We start from the raw sequence: 26,826 nt of genomic DNA on the forward strand, positions 1-26,826 counted from the left end.
TGCCATCTCATGTTCCCTCAAGAGCATAATCTCATGAGGAAGTGTAACTATTTTACATATTGTCATATTATTATAATACAATGAAAGTTTTAAAAGGAGGCTGAAAATTGCATGCCTTCATTTAAATGTGAAGCTTGCGAGAAAAAAAAATTTAATGAACAGATGGATGTACATATTTATATTTATACAACAGTTCTGTCTGGTTCTCAAATCTGATTGGCTGATAGCAGTGCAATATTCTGCAATAGCAGAACTCCTATAGCCTCCTCACTCTTCTGTATTACTCTGCCCAAACAGAGTAACAGCAGATTTTTTGGGGGGGGGTTCACCTTTATCTTGATAGGACATTAGAGAGTACTGACAGGAAAGCATGGGGAGCAGAGAGAATTGAAACCTGAATTGAACTTGGGTCACCGTGAGCACTGGAGCGCATGTGTCGACGCACTATCCACTACACCACTGGCGCCAACGAGTGACAACAGATTAATAAACTCACTACAGTTTGACAAATATTGCGGCTGTTGGACAACATAATGTACTTTTGATGTTTTTTAAGCAAGAATGTAGTTGTTTAGACTGCAACTATTCAGTTTATTTATGAGGATAGTGCCTATTTTAAATATTTATAATTTCGGAGATAAAGCGCCATCCACAAGATGGCGACAGAGATTGCATAATAAGCCCTTAGAGGAAGAAAAACCCAGCATAATTTTAAACTACAGCTGATCAAATCATTATTGAACTGGTAAGTGACTTTCTATGTCGACCTCTCTCTTGTATGTTGTAGTGCTGTATTTATACTATAGTAATTGTAGTATATTGAGTGTGAGATGAGTCTCGCATATCAGGACTGTATGTATTTTGTGTTGGCCACTCTTTGTATAACCCCGAGTTACATTTTGGTTGATCATCTGTTTGTTTCTAATGAGTCTCCTGTTTTCTCTAATTCAGACTAGTTCAGATGAAAGAAAGAAAGAAGAAATGCTTGCATGTGTTTAGCATTTTTCCTTATCGCAAACACAACAATAATATGGTAGTGTTTGCGCTGCTTTGGCTTTTTCGGGGTTAATTATTGTGATCTCCTAAATTGCAACAGATTGTAGACTGATGGCATTTCATGCCATTTAGCCTTTTAATCTAAAAATGTGAGCAAAATCACCTGTTTTGTCTTCACTTTAAACATTACAAAGAGAATCATTCAAATACTAGCTCTAAGATGACGTTGGTGAATTAGTAACGGCTTCTGCTTCTCTGACGTCAGCTGCAGATGTGAAGGAATGGCAGAAGAAAGTAGTTCCTCTTACAAAACGATTTTGAAACTCTCCATGTTTGATTTTCTTTCAATTATGCTGTCGAACCTTTGCATAAATGCAATATCACACTTATAGCAGTGTGATGTGGCTGTATATCGTCATATTGTCATACATATATATGTGGTCATGTAAACATCTTAACCGTCTGATTTTCCTTTATTAGAATAAGGTTGTAAACAGTTTGAGCAAAAACTGATCATCACAGTTAGATTTTTGCCCTTCCTGTGATTTTGGCCTGCATGTAAATGCAATAATCTGCTTTCTGTTGGTTTAATGAGGAGCACATGTGTAATGTGTGACACAAATGCATCCTTACTGTGGATGTAAGCACATCAGCACAAACAGGACTGATATTACAAAATGAAAGGAAGAAATACACCACAAACTAAAACTCTTTCCTGAAGCAAGGAATAATGAACATCTGTTTTCATCTTGTGCAGCGCAAGTAGAAGTGCTATGGTCAAAATACTGCATCTTGAGAAGATCATCATATATAAACCTTTCATTTTGATGTTTATTAAAAGGCACATTATGTTATTTTCACCACTAGAGGGCGCATAATCACAACAAACAAAGGTGTAGTTTGATGTGAGTCTGAAATCATGGCAGTTGTGGTCTTCATTTTGTCTTATGGGACTCTTGCGTAAATCATGTTCATTGATGAGCTAAAATATTCAAAACGTATTATCATGGTAGCTTAAAGCAAAGTCAAAGTGAAAGGAGAGTGCGGAAGCCATTGCTGACGAGAGACGAGCGTGACATGTCATGAAAGCAGTAGAACATTCATAATGCCACAGTCGACTGCTTCAGTAATTTCCACTCATGTTCATGTGACAAAGGAGCAAGTTTTATCATACTAAATACATTTTTGGGTTCTGTTATTATGCTGCTCTGTGCTAATAAAACACTTAGCATATTAAAGTGTGTTTGGTGTTTACTTGTTTTCTATGAAACCAAACTGGAAATATATGTTGGATGGTGTCATCATCATGGCGACACAGGACACGGTCCTAGTTTAAACTGCTTCTTCCTCTGAATTTGTACGTTCTTCCAAACATTTGGCATAATGTCAGCACATAAGTCAGCGAAATATATAACACTGTTCTATTTTTTTTTTTTTTGGAGGGGGTTCATTTTTTCATTTTAATGAAAATCTTTTTTACACTTTACAAATTTTTTTTGTGTATTTTTATTTGATGTTTGACGTAATCTCAACTGAAAAATATAGAGAGGGTGGGACATAGAGTAGCCCCTCACCTATAAAAAACAGCCAATAGCACTTTGTTTTTATCACAGCTCTGCCAATTGACCCTTCGCTAAGCCACACCCAAAACACACTTTCGGGCGAGAGAAACAGGCCATAGCGTTGTGCATATGGATTGTGCAAATCTGATATCCGGTATCCTAAAAGTTTGGACGGGATGGTGGAATGTTTTCCCTTTTCAAAACCAAAAACCCAAGGAGAGAAATGCCAGCGTGGATCAAGATGTGTGAGGGGCGCTAAAGGAGCGGAGATAAGTTAGTTTTGTTTGGATATTCCTGACACATTCAGTGATAGACTGACGGCAATAACTCACACACCTCTTACCCTAAACAGATCTAAACTGTTTCCTACAAAAATACAAAGCAGGTTTTTTTCCCAGCTGTCTTTTTCGTTTTTGTTTTTTTCGCTCAATATTATGAGCAATGCTCCGTTTAAGCCTTCGCCATAGTAACGTTAGTCATACTAATAGCGAATAGGTCATAATGAGTTATTGATCCAGAAAATACGAATCTGCGAATCTGTTGCTAACTTTACTGAACTTCATATTTCCATCTATTTCAAGCTACGAATGTTTGAAATTACAAATCAACAGAGCAAAACACAGATGTGATCACAAACTGAGCACTTACGATCAATATACTTTACCAGCAGCTGTGTTTCATTAATTTATAAAGAGCACACAAACATACTGACAGTAATAGGTAACTTACTGTACATTGTTATGGGTCAGTGATGATAATATTTGGCACAAGTCCATCAATTTCCCCTTTTCTGGCTGTTCTTTCTATGAATAAACTATGTAGAAGCACTGTCCATGCGTGTTTCCTGGTCGGTTAGTAACGCTATATTTCATTGCACAACAATAGTCTATCAGGCTTTTTGGCTAAAAATAGAGAAATCACGGTTTAATTTGTGAATACTAAGTTATTTTTAAATTTCACCTATCCTGCTGTGCATGAACTAAGCTGTTGAATGGTTAGCGTATGAGGCGGCTAGGCTAAGCTAGCTTCTATTTTGATATAATTTTTCTCTAATCGGTTGCCTATTATGTCGTGAATATACTCCTGTAATGAATACCGCAGTGTTTTTTTTGTCTGGCGTTCTCGGATATCTCAGCTGTTTGCCAAACATGATATTATATCCCTGGCAATGTCTGATACCGGCACATACACATTGTAAAAGTTGTGCCGGGCAGGAAAGCTTGACAGGCGTAGCAACAGTAACCAAGGAGGGCGGGGCTTAGCGAAGGGTCAATTGAGTGGCATTGAGTGGATTTTTTTAGTTAAAAAAAAACGTTGATCCATTTAGGCGGAGGTAACAAACTGCAAGCTTTAGATGTTTTTATCAGTTTAATATTATATTTTAAACAAATTGTATTAATGTCCTTAAAAATAACAGACTGATTCTAAAATCTATAAAAAAAAAACCTTTATTTTAATTTCACAGGACCTTGAAATAAGACAACCAACCTAAATTAAAAGCTGAAAGTTAGATAGACAATTTATTATGTTTTGATATCACTACATAAACTGAAATTAGCACAACAGAATATTCTCAGAGTATCAGTATGCATGTCAACGTGCTGATTGTTTATGAATGACTCGTGCTGATTTGTGGCCCAGCGACTGTAAGCTCCAGAAATAACCTTGACATTCCAGCTCAGTGTGAAGCTGTTCTGCAGACGTGCCTCCGCATCCACAGCTCTGACTCATTCAACACATGAGTTCAGCTCATAAACAGAGCAACATCTCACACTGACATCCTACCGCAGCGCCCCAGAGACTTTCACTGTGCTTTTGGACAGAACTGCTATAAATAGTAAACATTTAGTAAAAGGAGCCTGACATGCCATGATATTCGTCTGGAAAAAGCGAAAAAAAAAACTATTGCGCTGTAGATACTAGAGAAATGATACCTTTGAGAATTTATACAGCATCTACTGGTCTACTGAGGTGCCTTAAGAGCTATTACTAAATTACGTATAAGGTGTTTGTGTTGATCATAATATGAGTTGAGTATGTGAGTAGAAGAATACATCAATCTAGTGGTGTAATATTGAGGATTCTGACACTTAATTATAGTTTAATTTGAGTATTGTAATATACTGGGTGGCTTAGTGGTTAGCACTGTTGCCTCACAGCAAGAAGCTCGCTGGTTCAAGTCCCGGCTGGGCCAGTTGGCTTTTCTGTGTGGAGTTTGCATGTTTTGCCCATGTTGGCGTGGGTTTCCTCCGGGTGCTCCGGTTTCCCCCACTGTCCAAAGACATGCGCTGTAGGTGACGTGAATAAACTAAATAGACCCTTTTCACATGACGTCACGCGATGTCCGGTTTCACTCCACGCAGTGTATTGTTACCCACGCCTACACAGAACTCCCCATAGAGAACTCACCCAGTCAGCTGTATATTTACTACATATACGGTTAGACTGTAACTACGGCTGTTTTCTGTTGTCTGCATTCAAGGTGAGACATCTGACATCTAAAAAGGCTTACAGATCATCCAGAATTCTACTTGAACCAAGAAAACGGGACTTTAAACAGAGTCTAATGCTTTGTTGCTGTCTTTAATGCAGATGATGTTGGTATGCACTTGTCAGTATTTGCCAAATAAAGATTTCAGATGTTTACACGGGTGCTGAACATTTTGTTATGTCAGATTTATTTTTATAATATTTTGTGTACTGAAGAATAAGTCATAAATAAAACTGTGAGTGTTTTAATGTGGTTGTTTACAGTGGACAGATGATTCACAAACACATTCATATATATCATCCACATTCTCAGTTTTCTGACGTTTTATTTCTATACAGGTATTTTATTCATGAACATAAAACTTTTATGTCTATTTAATATTCAAATTAAATGAAATAGAATAACAATGTTGTGTGTGACTCTTAATAATCAAAAAAATCATTATAAAAATGTACAATTGCAAAAATAACACCAAAAAGACAACATTTTAATTCAGTATTATTAGATTATTAATTTATTAGTAGCATTATTAAATAAAAGGTAGTTCAGATATCAAATTAAATCCACCCAAAAGGTGGCAGTAGGACAACATTCATTCATTCAAATGGACAAACTGAACAAAACATGAATAGATCAGTAAATAATAAATGATGAAACAAATGGACAAACCAGATGAGGTCATATAAGGTCATATAAGAAGATTTAATAAAGAATGTTACTCATGCTGGAACATTTACATATAACAGATAATATAAATTTTTATTTAGAGCTGCATTAAAGTAAAAATAAATCCATTATTGAGGAAATAATCTCAATTATTCCTATTCTTAATAACTTAAACAATCATTTTCAAACTCAGAAAGCAGTTTAGTATTGAAAGAGAAACATTTAGACACACGCCCAATACCAATAGTCTTAAATCAGATCGTGTAATGTTAATATTTTCATTTGTAAATTTTCCAGAAAAGTCTCCCATTCATTCAAAGGTAAACCGGAACTAAAAATACACTGCGTTGCCGATAGGGGGAAGTGAAGTGACGTAATTGTGAAAAGGGTCTAATAGCCGTAGTGTATGAGTGTGTATGCGAGAATGTAAATGTGTTTCCATGTACTGAGTTGCAGCTGGAAGGGCATCCGCTGTGGTGACCCCTGATGAATTAATAGACTAAGCCAAAGGAAAATGAATGAATGAATATTGTAATATAGCTTAGGAAAGGCTTGCTCTTTAATAAATGTTTCCCTACATGAGAATATTCATGTTCTTACTACAGTATTTTCATATTAATTAGTCCCTCCAGGATTTTGCAGGGACTTTTTTTATATATCTGCAGCCTAAAGTTATGGCTTTTCTCAAAACCTGTGGAATTAGTTGCTTCAAATCTTGTTATTTATTTAGTTCAAGAACCATTAGACCCCCGGAGATACTGATTACTATTTTTCTAATAGATGTTTTCATGTATATTATATGAGCAATGTATTACAAAGCAATTTAGAGTAGAGCATACTGCATTTGAACATAAATTCACAGGTTCACTATTACTTAACTAGTCAATTTGCAAATATTCATATTTTATTTAAAGTTGATATGTTTTAGGGGTATTCAATTGTGCAATGGTTTATCCCATCTACAAAACATTGTGTTCTTTACAATCTGATAAAGATGTATAAAGGAGGCTTTTATTTTATTTTTTTTGGTTGTCTAATGTATTATGTACTAATGTTTTTGGAGTATATTAATTCATTCATTCATTCATTTTCCTTTGGATTGGTTCCTTTATTAATCAGGGGTCGCCACATTGGAATGAACCGCCAACTTACCCAGCATACTTTTTACACAGCGGATGCCCTTCTGCCCTTCCAGCTACAACCCAGTACTGGGAAACACCCATACACTCTTGCATTCACACACATACACTACAGCCAATTTAGTTTGTTCAATTCACCTATAGCACATGTCTTTGGACTGTGGGGAAAACCGGAACACCTGGAGGAAACCCACGCTAACACAGAGAGAACATGCAGACTTCACACAGAATGCCAACTGACCCAGCCAGGGCTCGAACCAACAACCTTCTTGCTGTGAGGTGACAGCGCTACCCACTGCACCACCACATATACGTCCCCCTGGAGTATATTATTTTTGTGTTCTTTGACGATCTTGTTAATAATTGTTTTGGTGGCAGAGTCCAGACACTAGTCCTTTCATGTCTTGTACTGTATGTTGTGCTCGGCTCAAGTTTTCTTGGGTCGAGCACTCCTATGTCACATCATTGTCAATTTTGTCATTGTATGAGCACCATCTTGGCTGTGCTCGAGCCATTCACGCTCCCGTTTCATGCGGGCGCGCAAGGTCCAGGCATACTCGGGATGTGCGCTCTCATCTAGGTGTTGGTGTTTGGTTCTGTCTGCGGTGTGCCGTTTCATTCTCAGCGTCTCAGTCTAGTTGGTTTTGGTTCCGGCTGACACTGAGATGGAACATGCATGTTGCATGTGTGAGTGCACGATAAGTGTTTTTATTTGTTGTGTGCTCATGTCTTATGTTCAGTCTTCTGTTGGTGTTATGTTTAGTACGTGCTTCATGTTTATAATGCGACACGTGCTTTGACACCTGTGGATCGATTGTTTTGTTCCGAAACAGGGATTAAAAGAGTTACAATGTCGCGTTTTGTTCTTGGTGCGGTTCGCTTTTACACGGCAAAGTTTCTGAACGGACCAAAAGAGCTAAAACAAGTCACGTGCGAGGTAACTCTCCTCACATTGGTCAGAGTTTCACGGTTTATTTTGCAGAGTCCCACTCAGCTGTCATGTGTCCTTATTTTAATTTATGATAATGAGCAATAAGACAATATAAGCGAGACAATATCAGAGATATGACTTTCTCATATAGCCCTTGGCTAGAATTAAGCATTATAGGCTTTACATTATAGAGAGAAATAATTGATAAACCAAGACTGCTGTTCGGTCAATTTTCCAAACGGATAAACATCTCTCGTTAATAGTTCAGCATGCTTTCACTTTCGTATTTGACATGAAACACATTTACTGGTAGAAATGACATCCCGCCCTACTCATAATTCTCTCTTCATATAGCCGTATATGCCTATTACCTATCCATAACACACTGTGATTTAGCTTGGTTTGGAACTAATTTCTTTCTCACTACAATCGATTCACTCCAGAGTTCATTTCAATCGAGCCTCATTTAGGCGATCTCGGACCGATTGTTTTGGCACGGATCTGAGAGCGATTGCTGGATTCACATATGCCAAACGAACCACGCTAACTAGAGAAACGCACCAGGATCCGAAACAAAAGTCTATGTGTGAAAGCACCCTTAGTGTTGTTATTCTTGTGTAGTATCTCCTGTCTATTGTCCAGTCCCACCCTCTTTGTTATCCCATTATTAGTTTATTCAGTTCACCTGTTTGTTTGTTAATTCTTTCTGCTTATAGTCTCCTCATGTCTGCTGTTCTGTGCCAGTTTGTCAGATGTCATTATCCAGTCATGTCTTGTCCTGTTCTGTCCAGTCCTGATCCCTGCCAGCCTTCTCAGTCAAGTTTGTTTGTTTGTTTATTTGTTTTGTTAATGTTTTCCTCCACTGGGTTGTTTTTGTTACCTTTTATTTTATTTTTATAATAAAAACCCATATTTACTGCACTCGAGTCCTTGCTCCCTTTCCCTTCCTGAAACTGTGACACCTTTTGCTTTTTCTGCCTTTCCCTGCACAGTATATGGATTGTATTTCTTTGTTTCATATTTATTGCATTTGTTTTATTTTTGAGGAAAAAAAAACCCGAATGAAACACTCACCTTGTCGTTGATGGTGGGCTTGAATTGTATGAAGAGGAAGCGTTTGGCCACCACGGGCAGAACACACAATATGGTGGTCAGGAAGATGGTGAGCCACACATTCGGCTGGTTTAGGGAGTTTCTTGCAGTGCCTGAGAAAGATGAATGAAATGAGCACTTAAAACACACAGAGACGATAGGATGATTGGATGTGGTTGAGATGAAGCGATGCCTACCAATGAAAGGAAAAGAAGAGGTGAAGATCAAGTACATGCCGTTGCTGTACATGGTGAAGGTGACGGCAAAATACACAGACAGACTTCCCCACAGGAAGAAATGATTCACTGCCGTCCAGTAGTACGTGTCCAAACCCAGCTGAAGCACACATCAACATGCAGTTTGTGCACAAAAGTATCATTGTGAACACTACTGGTAAACAAATTGGGTTAAGCAAGATTATTATTTTTAACATGATTATTATCTGGATATTTATTTTGAAAGGACACATTACATTGCTCAAAAGTAATTTAATTCAAAAATTAAATCAGAATATTGTTTAGAGTATTTATTTGCAGAAAATTACAATATAAATATAAAATATGCTGTTTTCAGGTGTAAAGAAATATGCTTATGAATATTTGCAAACAGAGATTGCAATAATATTGCACAAAAATTGCTTATGAAAACTAAATGTCTTAAAAAATTAAGTTGTAGTTACTAGAAAATGTAGGTTGCGCTAATTAGAAAAAAATCAGCTGCACAAACTAGAACATTTAAGTTGTTACTAGAAAAATTAAGTTGCCCTAACTAAAAAAATGACATGGCCTTAATTAGAATTATTAAGTTCTTTAAAATTAAGCTAAATATAATTTATGTTATCATTTAGTTTCTTTCTTCTGTTGAACACTAAAGAAGATATTCTGAAGAATGTTGGAAACCTGTATCCATTGATAGTATCTGATATTCCCAGGTGTTCAGCTTCCTTTAAATTATCCTCTTTTGTGTTCAACAAAATAAACTTATAAAGGTTTGGAACCACTTGACGGTAAGTAAATAGTGAGTAAATGTTCATTTTGGGGATTCAAAATGTTCAAATTAACTTGCCTCAGCTAATAAAATAAAATTTCAATACCTAGAAAATGTAAGTTGTGCTAACAAGAAAAAATAAGTTGCCATAACTAGAAATACTAAGCTGCGCTAACTTGTAAATCCGTTAGTAACTGAGTTTATATATAATATAATATCCACAGATTTCTGAGCCCATTATGCAACCTATTTCCACAAATGTTTATAAATGTAAATGTATCCAGTTTTATATTAATTGAAGTATTACTGAACAATAAAAACTTAAATAATGCGTAAATAAACAAATGCTTAGATAATTTATGTTTGTAATTAATATTTTCTGTCTTTTAGAGGATGTATTATAGCTAATAACAAGTTAGAACAAGTGGATTTTGATTTTAAACCTTAAATAAAAGTTGTGCAAGCTATAAAAATGCTAACTTTGTGTATGTGTAATTAAGCATTAACTAATTAAGTGTCGGGCGGTTCTTTGCCTTTGTGTTGTACATTTAAAATCCTTTAAAGCATGACAATCCATTGCTTTTCCCTTATACATATAAACATTTTACATCTAGGTTTACATCTAGGTTCTATCTGACATTTTTGTCAAAATTAAGTTATTGACATATTCTTATTAAATGACAACTTATTTACATTATGGGATGTTTTTTTATAAGTTGTTTACATTTTAAGACTTTTTATTTAAAAAAAACAAATGTTACACACATACTGTTTTCTATGAAATGCAAAAACTTTGAAGTTCAATATCTCAGAATCATTCAGAACGCAGATAGAACCTTATAATTCTAAGGTGACGAATTGTGGGGTCACAATGCATTAAGTATCCATCATAATTTGCCATTTTGCATGACTATAAGACATAAAAATGATTGAACATGACATATTCTGTTGTGTAACTGTGATGTGTTGTCTTTTGCATTTTACCTGCACACTAACGGCGATGAGCAGGCAGGTCTGTGCCAGCAGGGCGAAGGACTGATAATCCGCAATGTCTTTCCCATCATCTCTGACGGTGTCCCACAAGGCAGCCCATGGGACGAAGAAGAGGATGAGTGAACTGTAGCAGCTGTGCAGCAGGATCTTAGCAAAGGCCATCTTACTGAAATACTGGTTCATCTGACCCGGTGCGTACAACTGAGGATACTGGAAACTCCAGCGGTCGTTCACATCCTGCAGAAAAACACACGCTCCACAGTGAATACAGGTTTATGATGATGATGATGATCCAACCGCAAGACGACATACCTGATCAAAGAGACTAATGCCAAGGACTGGTAATGCCGTATACACCAGGTTATAGAGTGTGATGTACCACTCATCATAGACAGTCTATGGAGGAAACAGAAATTGGGTAGAAAAATATAGCTAAATATTATTTAGAATTGTCTTTTGCTAAACTGTAAACAAAATAATACACAACTTTATATTTATAACTTCTGATGTTGAAGATTTAACTGTAAAGTTTTAGAGCGATTTTTACTGACATTTTAAATAATTTGAAACAATATATTTTTATATGTTTGTTTTTATGACAAAATATGACACTTTAAAGTTTCAACATCCAAAGTTGTCAAAACAGAGATGAAGATACTGTAATGCAATTTGTAAGTGCAAATAGAAAAATATACATGAATTTTCATGAATGAGTTAACAGATATTCTAGCAATGTAATTTAGGACATTATTTTCATTTCACATTTTCACTCAAGTTCATTTCTTGATAATATCATTTTAAATTAAAAATGAACTAATAAAAATGTCTTAAAAAATCATCAAAATCACATGTTGTCAAGACAGATCACAATGTAATTCAAAAGCATCCATATTCTGTAACGATACATTTTACTCACTACATAATGAATTATAATGAATATGTAGTAGTGAGTAAAATATATTCTTATAGACATAATATATTTGTAATGCTTAATGTCTAATTAATGTAAATGATTTAGAATAATTAGAAAATTTATATATTTTAAAATATACATTTAAAATAAATGCTAATGTGTTAACAGAATTTAAAATAATACATTCATTATATATTATCTAATATATATATATTCATTATATTTTGATAATCTCCAATTGAGCAAATATCCTGCGATTAATCTGTCTATTCTATCACTACAGTATACATCCAAACAATGATATTCGAAGGTTTCATCTCACCTGTGCAGAGAAGCCACAGAAGAAGGCGTACCAGAAGTGGACAAAGGTGAAGGTGAAGTTCTTGTAGAAGAAGTAGCGGAGAAACGTGCACATGCGCAGATATGACCAGCGGCCGTGAACCAACAGGAGGCGCTGGAGGTAACGAAACTGGGCGAAGGAGAAGTCACTGGACAAAACAGCCTGCATGCCCTCCTGCCCGCTAATGCCAACACCAATGTGGGCAGCTGTAGGTCAAAAGTAAAAAAATGTACTCTTAATCAGACAGCCAGCCAGGCAAATTATTTTAGGGTTTCCATTTCACAAATCACCAACTATTAGCATGGTTTACCTGTAATAAAGCTAATAGGAACAAATGGGAGAAGAGTGAGATATTTCTACTTAATAAAACAAATAGTTCTTGATTTTAAATGCTTTTAATAAATGACCATTCTGGGCTGCTGTAAAGAACTCTCATACATGTGTGACCATCAACAATTTTATTTGTTTAGGGTTTGTTTGTTGTTGCTATGCACATTCAATCACCATTTAAAAATAAATAATATTGTGCCTAAAACCCTCCTAGCTGTTATTAAAGGGTTTGTTCACCCCAAAATGAAAATGTTCCCCTGATTTACTCATCCTCAAGGCGTCCATTGTTTATATTTTTAATTTCTTGAGAGTGAGCAAAAACAAGCACCGACAAGAGAGACAAACAAACCGCAGTGCTGTCCAGTTGGTGGCGCTGATGCACCAAAAATGCACTTCAAAAATGGAGGATCCCCAACAGAAGTTACACAAATCAGTTTACTGTTTTAAATATGGATCATTTATTACAAAAACACGTGGATTTACTAAAAGAGACCTCTATTCAAGCTTGTGGAGCCGCATTGGACACTTTTTATGGATGGATTATTGGACTTCTTTTGGGCTGCTGCTGAAAATCAGTTGATCATTGCAGAGCTGGAAAAGTCCAAGATCATTTTTAAAATAACTTTGATTGGATTTAACTGAAATATGGATATGTACCTAAAATTACTTATGGGTGAGTAAATCATGGGATCATTTTTGGGTGAACTAACCCATTAGTATAATAATGTTAATATTAATATAGTAATGTTGTGTACATTACGGAAAAAACATCATTAGGTTTTTGTTTTTCATAACAAATGTCATAAAAAGCAGAAAGTTAGGCTACTTTTTCACTTTGATAATGAGATTGTTAAACCTTAGCATAATGATAAATGTACAAAAGATGAGGCAGTGTTACTAATGTAATGGTTTTTGTTGATGAAAATACATTTATTTCTGGATCCTGACTCTTTTTTATTAGTCAAATTACTGTCAAATGTGAATTTTTAAAAGAAGAATAACCTTGTAATGTTACAAATAGTTTATGTTTAGCACTACTTTAGCTGCTGGTGCCACCATCTGTAGAACTTAAGGTGCATTTCACTTCATGGTACAGTGCAGTTTGTTTTGCTATGGCTCACTTTTGGGGGCTTTTCCACTGCATTCTGTACCTAGTACCTGGTACTTTTTTCTGTACCTTGTACATGGTACTTTAGTGGCACTGGTACCAGTGCTTTCAGGAGCCCTGTAATCCATTTTTTCTTAAAGGTGCATGTAATCCAGATCACTGTCCGTCTTTCACACTCATGCATAGTGAGAAACACTCACATTTGATCATGCTGACATCATTGGCTCCATCTCCAATAGCGAGAGTCACAGCTTTCTTATGTTTCTTGACTAGTTCCACCACTTGAGCTTTCTGTAGAGGAGTAACCCTGCAGCAGATGACCGTTTGGCACATACACGCCGTCCGCAACAGCTCCACCTGCATATCCTTCTGCAAAGCGAATGCCTGGGCACAGAAAACGACATTTTCTTCAAATTAGCTATGGCTTGTTACTGAAGAACTTGAACAAGACAAGGATTGGATCTTCATTTCAGAGTTTCTCTTACCAGGCTGTGGCCGTTAATCACCAGTCCATATTCCCCATCAACTTTCTCATCTTCCACCACCTGAGATTTTTTACCCAGAAATCTGCTCTTCTCCATGGGTGGCTCATCCCCTGATTCTGGTGACATCTTTTTTCTGGCATTTCTGGACATATGAGTGCAGTCATAGACTTTAGACATACCAAGATATTATTGGTACCTATACGTATATCTTGAAGATATATAGGTACCAAGAGGTGTAGCAGAATAGTAAGTAAGTAAAGTTTATTTATAAAGCACATTTAACTTCAGTTTGACTTCACTGACCAAAGTGCTTAACAAAACCATAACACACATTCTAAAACCGTAAAATAACAGTAAAAGTAATAATAACAATAATAGTATGACAGCAACAATGCACAATAAAGATTAAAAGCCTGGGAAGGCAATAGAATAAAAATGTGTCTTAAGTCTGGACTTAAAAATGGAGAGAGAAGAAGCACTAGTAATGTCCGGTGGCAGCTGGTTCCACAAACGTGGAGCAGCGACTGCAAAGGCTCTGTCTCCTTTCAGTTTAAGTCGTGACCGAGGAATTTGCTGTAAAATTTTATTTGACGACCTAAGGGACCGAGGAGTTGAGTGTAGGTTAATAAGTACAGATATATAAGAAGGTGCTTGCCCATTCAGTGCTTTAAAAACAATAAGTAAAATCTTGAACTGAATTCTAAAATTAAAAGGAAGGCAATAAAGGAAGGCTAAAACTAGTGAGATATGAGCATGTTTTTTTAGTGCCTGTTAAAAGTCTAGCTGCCGCATTTTGAACTAACTGCAACCGTGCCAATGAAGATTGAGGAATTGCAATAGTCTAGGCGAGATGTGAGAAAAGCATGTATGACTTTTACCAGATCTTGAAAGGAAAGAATGGATTTGAGTCTGGAGATGATCCTCAGCTAATAATAACTATTCTTAACCACTGAGCTAATTTGTTATTCTAGACAAAGCTCCGAATCAAAGATAACTCCTAGAATTTTTAATTGAGATTTAACATATGGTGTAAGACTTCCCAAGCCCCCAATATAAGACATTCTTGTTTTCGAGAAGCCGAAGAGAATACCCTCACTTTTGTCATTATTAAGTTGAAGGAAGTTTTTTGCCACCCAACATTTAATATCCTCAAGACAATTAGAGACTGCAGAGAGTTCTGAGATTTTAAAGGAACATACAGCTGAGAATCATCTGCATAAAAATGAAAAGAGATGTTATGTTTCCTTATAATATTACCAAGAGCAAGCATATATAAATTGAAGAGCAATGGACCCAGAATAGAACCCTGGGGGACACCACACAGAAGAGGGGCAGATGTTGGCATAAATTGACCAACAGACACTGAAAAAGACCTGGATTTCAGATATGACTGAAACCAAGGAAGTGCTGAACCCTTTATGTCCACCCAGTGTTCCAGATGTGACAGAAGGATGTATGATCGACTGTAACAAAAGCAAAGCTCAGATCCAGTAAAACCAAAACTGCATTCTTGCCAGAATCTACAGACAGCAGTAAGTCATTCAACACTTTTAACAGAGCTGTTTCAGTACTGTGGTGTATAGTAATAGGTCCGACCTTCTAAATTAAAGGTCCCGTGAAGTACTTTCAAATATACATTTTTATTCAATGTTCGACATAATCATCTCAACCGAAACACGAGAGAGAGTGGAACAGTGTAGCTCTTCTCCTTTTTTATAAACAGCCAATAGCGCTTTGTTTTATCACTGCTCTGCCATTGAGAGTGGTTGAGCTCAAGTGCATCAAATGAAAAGCAAATGAGAAGCTTCTTAAAGGGTGCGGGGCATGTCAGATACTAGAGAGCATTTGATAGGTCATGATTTGATAAGAAACTGAGATGTGAATAAAATGGCTGATCCATTTAGGCGGAAGTGTTTATTTCACTTTTACATCTTCTAAATGTGAATTTTGTCACTGTTTTAGAGCACACTAGCTTATAAATATCTTAAAAACTGACAATACTGATACTGGTACATCTAAATTGTTCATACATGCTTTTTCCATCTGATGAACATCGCAAAAATCAGAAATATTGTTTCAAAGGAAGATGCTTGTCCATGCCTTTATCTCTTCATGGTTGAATTATTGTAATGTTCTGTTCACTTGTCTGAACAAATCTTCTATGGATCGATTGCAAGCTGTGCAGAATGCAGCGGCACGGCTTTTAACCAACACCAGTAGGAGGTCGAACATTATTCCTGTGCTTAAGGCACTTCACTGACTTCATATTAGTTTTAGAGTAAATTTTAAAGATTCTGGTAAATACATACAGTATAGAGCTCTGCATGGTCAAGCACCCCTATATATTCAAGATCTTTTACATAGTCACTAATGTTGCCGGTCTCTGAGGTCTTCTGGCATAGACCTTTTAGCCATTCCCAGAACTTGTCTTAAGACTAAAAGTGACCGTGCCTTCTGTGTTGAGGCCCCAAGGGTCTGGAACTCTCTCCCTATAGCACTGAGAACTCTGGGATCAGTTGAACCTTTTATAAAGCATTTAAAGACACATCTTTTTTGTCAAGCTTTTAATTAACAGTTTTAGTGTTTCTGTCCTTGGATTTTTAACTTGTTTTAATATGTTTCCTTTTATTGGTATGTGTTTTTTACCTGTTTTCTGGTTTTCTCTTATTGTAAAGCACTCTGTGACAATGTCTGTGAAAGGTGCTATATAAATAAACCTTTACTTACTTTACCTTTACTTAAAAAACTTTTTGTCATGAGACCAATAGAACCAAAAACCAATCATGTCCCTGCAGCTGCTTGCTCTACTGGCAACAGAAACTTCTTTACAAAAATCCATTTTTAGTATAGTTAAGTAAAGTACAAGAATATGTTTAAACAAACATTATGTAGTACGTATACTAAAATTAGTGGACTGGTACTTTTTTTCAAAACTGCTTGGATCTAAATTGGCCCACTTTATAAAATTATACTTTAAGTACGCTTTAAGTGTCTATAGTGAAATTTGTAGTGCCCGCATAGGTATACTAATAGTTTACTAGTTGAATACTTGCAGTTTTTGTTTATCAAAGTGCACTTTGAAGTAAACTCTCAGTTAATGGTACACTGTTAAAAAAGATCCATTAAATTTACGGAAAAATACCGGCAGCCCTGGTTGCCAGGATTTGTCTGTAAAAAATACGGAAGTTTAACAGAACTGTTAAATTAACGGAAAATAACCATATTTCATGAACTGATACAATGTTCAGTTCACAAAAACGTAGCTTAGTGCACAAAAATGTAAAGTCATTAAATGCATTAATGTGTTCATGTGTGTTTACAATTAGCAAACAGATTTTCACTGCATTAGTAACTACACAGTTACATATAAACAAAAGAAGCTGCAGCATTACATCAGATACTTTCAGTTCATCTTGGACTTGCACACAGACGCTAATATCCTCCACAATGGTGACACACACAAAAAGAAAAACGTTTTACAGTATTTTGCTGTTTTTTTCATGACTTTACGGAAAAATACCGGCAGCTGTGGTTGTCAGTAATTTACTGTTTTTAACATTTTATGTTCATAAATTCAATTTACAGAATATTTCCTTTAAAAATACATTCCACAGTCTGTATTTTTCATCCAACACATTTAACCTCTCAAATCCCAGAGCAAAATCCTCACTAGTGTCCTAATGAGATAATTAAGTGTCTAATTAAAGGAGGATTGAGAATTATTGGTGAACAACTGTTAACAGCAGAATCACTGAAGGAAAGAAAAACAAGACCAAATAACACAAATTACAGCCAAAATCAAAGATGAAATCAACTGAAAATAAAACTGTAAATAAAATAATAATTAATAAAAATAATTACATAAAAATCTCTCAAAATCTCAGCAGAGGATCATTAAACAACTCCACAAACATCAGGAGCTTCACTTATTACTGACCTTTGACTTTATTTCTGACATATGAACAAAAGCTCTTCATGAAATTTTTGTTGTTCATTTGAAGTCACCATGATGGAGGACAGAGTCTGCTTTAGTCGGACTCTTCAACTTCTTGTTTTAAATCTAGTTTTTAATTTGGTTGCTATAATTATTTGTGGTTTTACACTATTTGAATAGCATGAAAAGCCAAAAGAAAATATTTTTAAAAGTCTGATGAGATTAACTATAATGCCAAAGCCTCCCTCACCTGCTTGTGTACTCATTCAATATCTTGTTAGCTATGTGTGAGAAATTAACAATATACATAAATGGAACCACTTGAGCTTCAGCAATCCCTGACTGTTCATAATGAAAATGTTTGATCTATGGCAGAACTCAAAAAACACACAAACATCAACAATCAGTCTCTGAATCTCAATAATGGTGACAAACAAAAAATCTAAATCAAATAAAAAAACAACCCAGAACAATACAAAACACTCTACTGAAATATTACCCCCCCCCCCAAACAACATAAAATAAAGGAAAAGAAAGAGATTGTAAGAACTTTAGGCAGCATAATTTATTGATGCTGCAATGCATGCTGGGTGTTTTGTACTATGCTGACACCCAGCATGCATTGCGGCATGAACGATGCAGCTTTTTTTCTTTTTAGCAACCATGTTTAAGGTTCATATCCTGATTCTTGATGTCTGTGTCTTAATGTGCTGAAGGTTTTGTACGTGACACTCTAATTATTATTATTTTTATTTCTTTCCTAGTTGTATGTTGCTCCTCTATGAAAAGCTGCAGTATGGTCCCAAGCAGCATTAATATAAATATAGTTGCAGCTCTTTTTTTTATGAATTAGCTTGTAAATACCAAAAATTATACGTTTCAATTGAGTACATACAGGTTATTTTCTCTTTGTCTGTTTTGCTATAACTGATGAATTTCATAAACACAGTTATAACAGCCAGAGAAACGTTAAGATAGAAGAGTAAAGGTTCAAGAGCTCAACTAAAGCAGCCTCTGATCTCCATGATGGTGAGGTCAAATCAAATATTTTCAATAAAAATATGAACCTCTGTTAATTATCAAATATTCTTACAGAAATTAAGTCAAACTGTAATCAGTGAAGCTGGTACTGCTGTTATTTAATGGAGTTGGTTAATCCTCTGTCTTAATTCAGTTGGTTTGGTGTGAGGCTGTGTCTTTAGTTTTATTTCTTGTTCTTCCCTTCAGTGATTGTGCTTGTTAGCAGCAGCTGTTCATCAGTGCCTGAATTCACTCATTTGTGGTCATTCACTTTGTCTAGTGGACTAAACTAATTGTCTAATTTAGGGACTAATGAATGAGGGTGTGTGGTGAGATTTCAGACACTCTGATTAGTTTCTCGAAAACAAAAGGTTAGATCATTTACAGTTCTTTTCCGTATTTTGTACAGAAAGGAACCGTTAATCGTTGTAATCGTAACCGTAACCGTTAAACAGGTTTTCACTGTAAACTTTTTTTTTACTAAAAGTTAAAATCATGGACATTTTGTACAGTGTAGTATTTATACTGCAATTTTACTTGCAGGTTTACAATAAAAAATTCAGATCATACTTTTTCTTGCTTTTAGTGTAAGGGTGAATTTTGAAACTCAATATGTTACACTATAGGTCTCAAACTCAATTCCTGGAGGGCTACAGCTCTGCACAGTTTTGCTCCAACCCTAATCAAACACAGCTGATCCAACTAATCGAGGTGTTCAAAACTACTAGAGACTATTAAGCAGGTGTGAGTTGGAGCTGGTTGGAACTAAACTATGCAGAGCAGCGGCCCTCCAGAAATTGAGTTTGAGACCACTGTGTTACACCATCTTTTCCCATTTTTCCCATTCAAGCAAATATCTTGGATATTTGGAGTTATCACAATTTGGACCACAGAGTAAATAGACATTACTTAAGGAGTACAGATCTTGCAAAAAGGATTTAGTAGATAGATGAAACTCACACAAGCTCCTCTCGCACTTCCTCTGCTGTGTTGGCAGCCACTATGAAGATTTCAGTCATTTCCTCTCTGAGCATATTACAAGAATACCCAATGTTCTCAGCCGTCTCTGTGACAAATAAAAATAGTATACATGACAAAGACCAGGACCAATCCAGCAACGAAAAGCTAGTGTAAGTGAATGAGTGAACTCACCCTGCTTGTCTCCAGTCAACACCCAAATCTTGATGTCAGCTTTGGCGAGCTGCTCAATGGTCTGCGGCACTCCATCTTGAAGTTTATCTTCAACAGCAGACGCACCAATAAGCTGAAAGCACACACAAAGCTTTTAAACCAACACTCAAAGTGGGAAGGTAAAACTAGAGATCCAAACACCTAGTAGTACTTTAGCATTGACTTTACCAACAAATCTTTCTCGATTTCTTCATAAACAGCATCCAGCTTTTCCTCACGGTCCTCCAGTGCGATGCTGGCCTCATGGTGGCGCCGTCTCCATTCCGCAAACTTGTCTTCATCCAAGTCTTTATAGGCCAGAGCCAGAGTCCTCAGACCCTCTCCAGCATATTCCTGAGATTGAGTGAGTCAAACGTGTGTAATTGACAGAAATACTCATGCAGTCTCATAGAAACTGAAGTGTAACTCACGTTGAGATGTTCAGTGGTGACCTCCATGACTTTGGAGCATGATGGATGCAGCCTCTCGTAGATAATTGTGTCGGCTCCTTTACAGTACAGTGTCAGCTTGCCCTCTGGATTACGAACTGAAGCAGCACACATACAACAATAAATGTACAGTTGAAGTCAGGATTATTATGCCTCCTGAATTATGATAGTAACTCATTTATAATAACTGATTTATTTTATCTTTGCCATGATGACAGGACATAATATTTTACTAGATACTAGTAAATACAAGTATTCAGCTTAAAGTTCCATTTAAAAGCTTAATCAGGATAACTAGGCAGTTAGGGTGATTAGGCAAGTCATTGTATAATGATGGTGTGTTCTGCAAACAATCTAAAATAAATTTTTCTTAAAGGGCACATAGTTTACCTCTTTTTTATGATTTAATATTAATATTATGGTTCTTCTGAGTGTGCCAGTTTAGGTTCAGTTTAAAACACAATTCAGATTTTTTTATTATAATGTGTTAAAAAGTGTCATGTTGGGGGCGTGTCCACAGTTCGCTGATTTAGGGGTGTGTTGCTTCACATGTAAATTAGTTTCGGCTTCCTGCCAACGTAACAAGGGGGCGGGGCCATGAGCTCACCCACTCTGTGTTTTCAACAGAGTCTGACAGGCAGACGGAGAAGGAGAGAGAGGATCACCATTCAGTCGTACATGTACGACTCTGACACAGACCAAGCAGAGAGAACAAAATCATTTGTGTCTTTGTATAGTTTTACAGGCAACTGTGTGCAAGTTTCAAGTGCCGAGCTTGTACACAGAAACTAATAACCACGCACACTGAATTAACTTTGACTGAGGCATCGGATGCGCCGCTCGAAGCCGCGACACGGCACACCAGACTGTGTCCTGAATCGTCGCGCCATGCATTTTTGAATTCTAAACATAGGTTTCTGCAGCGGTCCGCAGCGCCCAGCCGTCGACTTGAGTGTACCCTGATAGAAACCTATGATAAGAATTCTAAAACGCATGCTAGTTAAGATCACAGGGAGCCTTTGGGATCGCGAGAAATGCAAATGGCTGAAGTATAAGGTAGACTCAATGAGAAGTACACATGTTTGCAAACCTACCTAAAGATACAACCAATAACTCAGATTAGAGCGATAATGTGGAGAATATTGCTCTTGTGCTCTTGTGCCCAATGAGCCTTGCATCTAAAAATAGAGCAAGGGTGTTCCTTTAGTGATATTGCTTTGACTCATGCTGAAAATGGCGGATGTGAATTAACAAACTGAGGATATGATGACGCGCCTTTTAATCAATATTGGTGGGCGGGGGGACCGCTCTCCTACGTCAAGTAGCGGTCGACTTGAAAACAGCTCCAATTGGTCCACCGTTTTTTATGTTGTTAAATTGAAAAAAAAAAGCACTGGGTGTGTTTATATCATCCCAATATGACGGTCTATACACCATACATGCACATATGTCTGTCCAAACAGCTTGAAAAGTAGATTTTTTACCATAGGTGCCCTTTAAAGGTTCAAGAAAACCTCAAGTACTTTTTTTGAGATTTTAACAGATCGGTGTGTTAAGCTTAAGTTAAGACACTGTTAGCATCTGTTAGCTTTAATTGTGGAGAAAACTGGATAATTTTGAGCTTTTGTAAGCTAATTTCATCTTCCGGGTTTAAGTCATTTTTGGGGCAGGATCAAAATCTGTGACTTTGCGCAAATCTTCAAGTGGAGTGATGACGCGTCGGTTTCTCATTATTATTTATAGCAGAGTTTTCTTATCCTATGAGAAGACCCTGCTTCTGGCGGACTTTCTGTTTTTTATCAGTTGAGTTCGTTACCATGCAAACACATCGCCTACATCCATGCTGCCGTGTTCGCCTATTATTAAAATCCTCCGGATTACCAGCAGTGCTAATGGTTGGAATAGACAGAGCAAGAGAAGTCCATTTACAGTGTTTATATAAACACGATTATCTTATAATGATATAAATTGTGGTTATGTATTTATGAAATTACGAACAACATAAGTAGCAGGACATTAAATTACTGTTTATTTCTTTGCATTTTAACTTTGTAAACTATAAAATCATGGGTCTCCTCACAGTTTGTGTCCCATTTTGTGAGCCAATTGACAACATTGGACAATAACTGTTCGCTCCCCTCTTTCTTATCTGCTCTGCTGGCCACGCCCACTCCTCCCTCTGGTTGCAGTGTTCCACGCCCATTACGAAGCATTTTTTGAAAAAATTCTGAGGTAGACTGAAAGAGGGGGGTTTCATGACCCTTGAAGGGGTCTAATAATATTGACCTTAAAATGTTTTTTAAAAAATTAAAATTGCTTTTATTGTAGGCGAAATAAAACAAATAAGACTTTCTCCAGAAGAAAGAATATTTAAGGACATACTGTGATAAATTACTTGCTCTATTTGAAAAACTATTTGAAAAAGAAAAAATAGACGAATAATTGTTACTTCAACTTTTTAAAAACAAACACTTCAAGACACTTATTGTACTTCTGAATGTTTTACTGCTTTTATGCTGTGATGGACAAAACACACAAATCCAGCAGTTGAGTAAAAGTACAGATCCCATAATGAAACATTACTCCAGTAAAAGTATTCACTTCCAGTTTTACATGAGTCAAAGTACTTGAATTATTATGTACTTATTTAAAGATATTTAAATAAAAAGTATAAAAACTGAATGTTTATTTTTGCTAAAAAGAAAATACTACAGTATTTTAACCTTACTAAAGTACTTGAATTGATATGTTGTGGTTATTATACTGTATCATTCATTCATTCATTTTCTTTTCAGCTTAGTCCCTTTATTAATATGGAGTCGCCACAGCGGAATGAACTGCCAACTTATCCAGCGTATGTTTTATATAGTGGATGCCCTTCAGGCTGCATGCAGGGAGAACATGCAAACTGCACATAGAAATGCCAACTGACCCAGTTGGGGCTCGAACCAGCAACCTGCTTGCTGTGAGGCATTTGTGCTACCCACTGAGCTACCGTGACACCCCTATACTGTATTGTTGCTATGGTAATACATCAACTATTTTAACATAAACCATTTAGCCAATACTGTACTATGTTTTCTACAACTAAGATATAATATACTTAAATACATCACAGTTTACTGTAGTAAAAATTGAAATATGCTACAGTATTTATTAAAGTTTTTCAGTTCATTAATGAATTACTGCTAAAATTACTAAAAAATACTTCAAAATGTTATTAAATTGTTAGTTCACTCAAAACCTGTTTGAAAAAATTGTTTTGATGAACACAAAAGTATTGATGTCAGTATTAGTACGAGTATTATGGGAGTAACTATCTCTTTAGTGCTGTAATATACACAACTGTTCCCCACTGTTTTCATCAGAATGCTGACCGCTCACAGACTCACCAATAACGGACATCCTCTTGCGGACATTGTTGAAGTCCAGCACTGCCAGCAGCTCATAGGTGGTTTCTATACCCATCTCCACCACTGAGATGGTCTCTGGGGTACGAGCACGAAAAACAAAGCCAAAATTTCTCGCTGCAGTGACCAGAGCCCCCTCATCTGGAGACTGAGCCTGGTAAAAGAGCTCTCCTGTGGAGAAACCCAGAGATGCTGTAAAATATGCATGAACTTATACAGTAAGTATACAATATGCATGAATATACAATAAGTTCTCAACAGCTACATTTAAATTAATCCATTATATTGACTACATGTGAGTGGAAATAAAACTAATCTTAAAGCTGGGTTTACGCATGCTTAGTTGAGTTTTCTCATGGTTGTAAGGCAACACGTAAACTCTGTTTAAATAAAAATGTGCAAGTTATTTTTCAGCATGCTAGACAAACGAATGTGTGTGATGTGGGTTTTTACAACATTTTACAACATTTAAGTAGACACTGCCACCTAACGGTTTAACCTGGCAACAGTCAATTAAACTGACTTGTAATGACATGACTCTGATAAATGAACAAATACATAGCATACCTGGTTAATAGCATAATTAATAATGTACATTACAAATAAATCATGTTACTATTATTATCATCATTGTTATTATCATGGACACATCATACAGTGTACATACAATGCATATTTTGGATGAGAATATAATATTAAATTCTGTGCAACGAAAACAATTATTTTATTAGTATAAAACTCTGTAATTGATGTATACAATGTTTCACCTGTTTTACTGGTTACAAATACATTATTTAAAACGATCAAAAGTTTGGGATCAGTAAGATTTAAATTAATGCTTTTAAAAATGTATAGATTTAACGCATTAAAACATTTTACACAAAACATATTTAAGAATTAGTCTACCCAGAAGTGAACATTTACTCACTATTTACTCACTTTCCACTGGTTCTAAACTTTTATAAGTGTTCTTCCTTCTGTTGAACACAAAAGAAGATATTTTGAAGAATGTTTAAAACTGGTAGCCATTAATTTCCATAAAAGGAAAAAATATACAAGTGAAGTCAATGGCTACCGGATACCAATTTTTGTGTTTAACAGAATAAAGAAACCCCAAGATATTAGGAGCAAGCAGAGGTGAGTAAATTATGGCAGAATATTCATTTTGGGAGATCAGTCCATTTAAGTACAACTATTTAAATAAAAAATAATAATAATGCACAACCCTCAAACTTTTAGATGGCAATGTGCATGAACAATATAATTAGAAAAAGATATTCCATTAAAAATCTGAACTGCTTTGCTTGATTCACTGTATTCTGATTATGAACATACTGTGCATAGCTAACAGTGCTGTGGCACTAGATGGCACTGACCCTGCGTTTTCTCCTCAGGCATGACCGTGTGGCACAGCGCCAGCAGACGGAAGAAGGCATGGACCTCCGGAGAACCCAACTTCACTGCTTCCACCAGCTTGTGGTCATGGAAAAAAAACTTTGGGTCGGCAAGTAAATTCCAGGAGAAATCAACCCTCTCTGTCTTCTGTAAATGAGAAAGGAAATGGAAAAAATGAGTAAAGAAAAGAGATTTGGTTTTCATTTCTAGAGTAACATTGACATACAGTTTAACATAAAAAACCAAGACACATCCAGGACAAGATTTTTAATTACATTTACATTTCTTCTCACGATTCACCAAAGCTGCATTTATTTGATCTAAAATACAGTAAAAACTCTGTAGCTGCCGTCAGAAGCAATTCTTATATATTACACTCTATAAACATACACTTTACAGTTAAAAGGTCAATAAATAGTTAAAATGTTCAGAGTAATCATTAGAATAAATAAGTAATGTATATTTGTTGTTAATTCATGTTAATTCATTTAAAATTATTTAACTAAAACTATAAGGGGGAGGGGGGAACCTTTTCTTGTTATGTTTAGCTTGGGAATTATTTCATTGTTGCAATAAAGATATTCTTCCGATACACTACAAGTAGAACAGCCACGAGGTGCTGTGCTAATAAGACCGATTAAGGATTAAGAAGTTCAAAGAACTTTGTTAAGGAGAAACTGCTACCCCTCAAGTTTATTCCTCTTGAGTTAGAGAGGCCAATGAGGTATGTGTTGTATAGTGTTAACGGATGTGAACATGTATGATTATGTGTCCGTATGTTAATGTATAATTAGCCAATTAAGTGTATTTCTTTAAATGTTGAATGTGCACTTTATCTTTTGATTGTATGTATGTTGTTCATTATGTGCAACATCACTTTTAAAGGGTTAATTTAAGTTTATGTATTTATTTTCGTAGTTCTGACGGCATTATTGGGACATAAAGGAGTGCAAGGCTAGAATGTACAAGACATACTACAGACTCGCGTCCGAATAAATGTCTGTTAAAATCAAAACGACTTGAGCCTTTGTTTCATCTCGAGGGGAGTAACAAACTCTATTAATATTACTGCAGTGTAAAAAAAGTTCTTACTGAATGTAGTTTAAAATGTCATTTTTTCTGTGATTTAGAGCAAAAGTTTCAGCATCATTACTTCAGTCTTCAGTGTCACATAATCTGCTGCTTCGTTTTTTTGTGGAAACTGTGATACAGGCCCAACTAAAAGTACCATTAGAAATGTATTTACTTTTATTCATCTAGGGCGCATTAAAATGTTCAAGAGCGAAAAACATTTTAAGTGTTAAGAAAGATTTTATTTAAAATGAGTGCTGTTATGTTCATAACAAGTAAAATGCATCAGTTTTCACAAGACTATGAACATTGATAATTATAAAAATCTTTAATGAATGAGTGCC

General features: G+C 35.9%; 1 protein-coding gene across 1 annotated transcript in view; it reads right to left on the reverse strand.

The window, feature by feature from the left end:
- Nucleotides 1–26,826, reverse strand: part of atp8b5b (ATPase phospholipid transporting 8B5b) — a 41,788-nt gene that overhangs the window by 950 nt on the left and 14,012 nt on the right. Inside the window, exons 15-27 of the mRNA XM_056467143.1 lie at nucleotides 25,393–25,558; nucleotides 23,999–24,187; nucleotides 20,589–20,704; nucleotides 20,347–20,511; nucleotides 20,140–20,251; nucleotides 19,948–20,053; nucleotides 14,034–14,175; nucleotides 13,749–13,932; nucleotides 12,093–12,316; nucleotides 11,170–11,253; nucleotides 10,849–11,094; nucleotides 9,075–9,213; nucleotides 8,860–8,990 (exon numbers count right to left, since the gene is read on the reverse strand). Coding sequence (XP_056323118.1) covers nucleotides 8,860–8,990; nucleotides 9,075–9,213; nucleotides 10,849–11,094; nucleotides 11,170–11,253; nucleotides 12,093–12,316; nucleotides 13,749–13,932; nucleotides 14,034–14,175; nucleotides 19,948–20,053; nucleotides 20,140–20,251; nucleotides 20,347–20,511; nucleotides 20,589–20,704; nucleotides 23,999–24,187; nucleotides 25,393–25,558 — 2,004 coding nt within the window. The remainder of the gene's footprint in view (nucleotides 1–8,859; nucleotides 8,991–9,074; nucleotides 9,214–10,848; nucleotides 11,095–11,169; nucleotides 11,254–12,092; nucleotides 12,317–13,748; nucleotides 13,933–14,033; nucleotides 14,176–19,947; nucleotides 20,054–20,139; nucleotides 20,252–20,346; nucleotides 20,512–20,588; nucleotides 20,705–23,998; nucleotides 24,188–25,392; nucleotides 25,559–26,826) is intronic.

This window comes from Danio aesculapii, chromosome 10, assembly GCF_903798145.1.
Source record: "Danio aesculapii chromosome 10, fDanAes4.1, whole genome shotgun sequence".
Taxonomy (NCBI): Eukaryota; Metazoa; Chordata; class Actinopteri; order Cypriniformes; family Danionidae; genus Danio; species Danio aesculapii.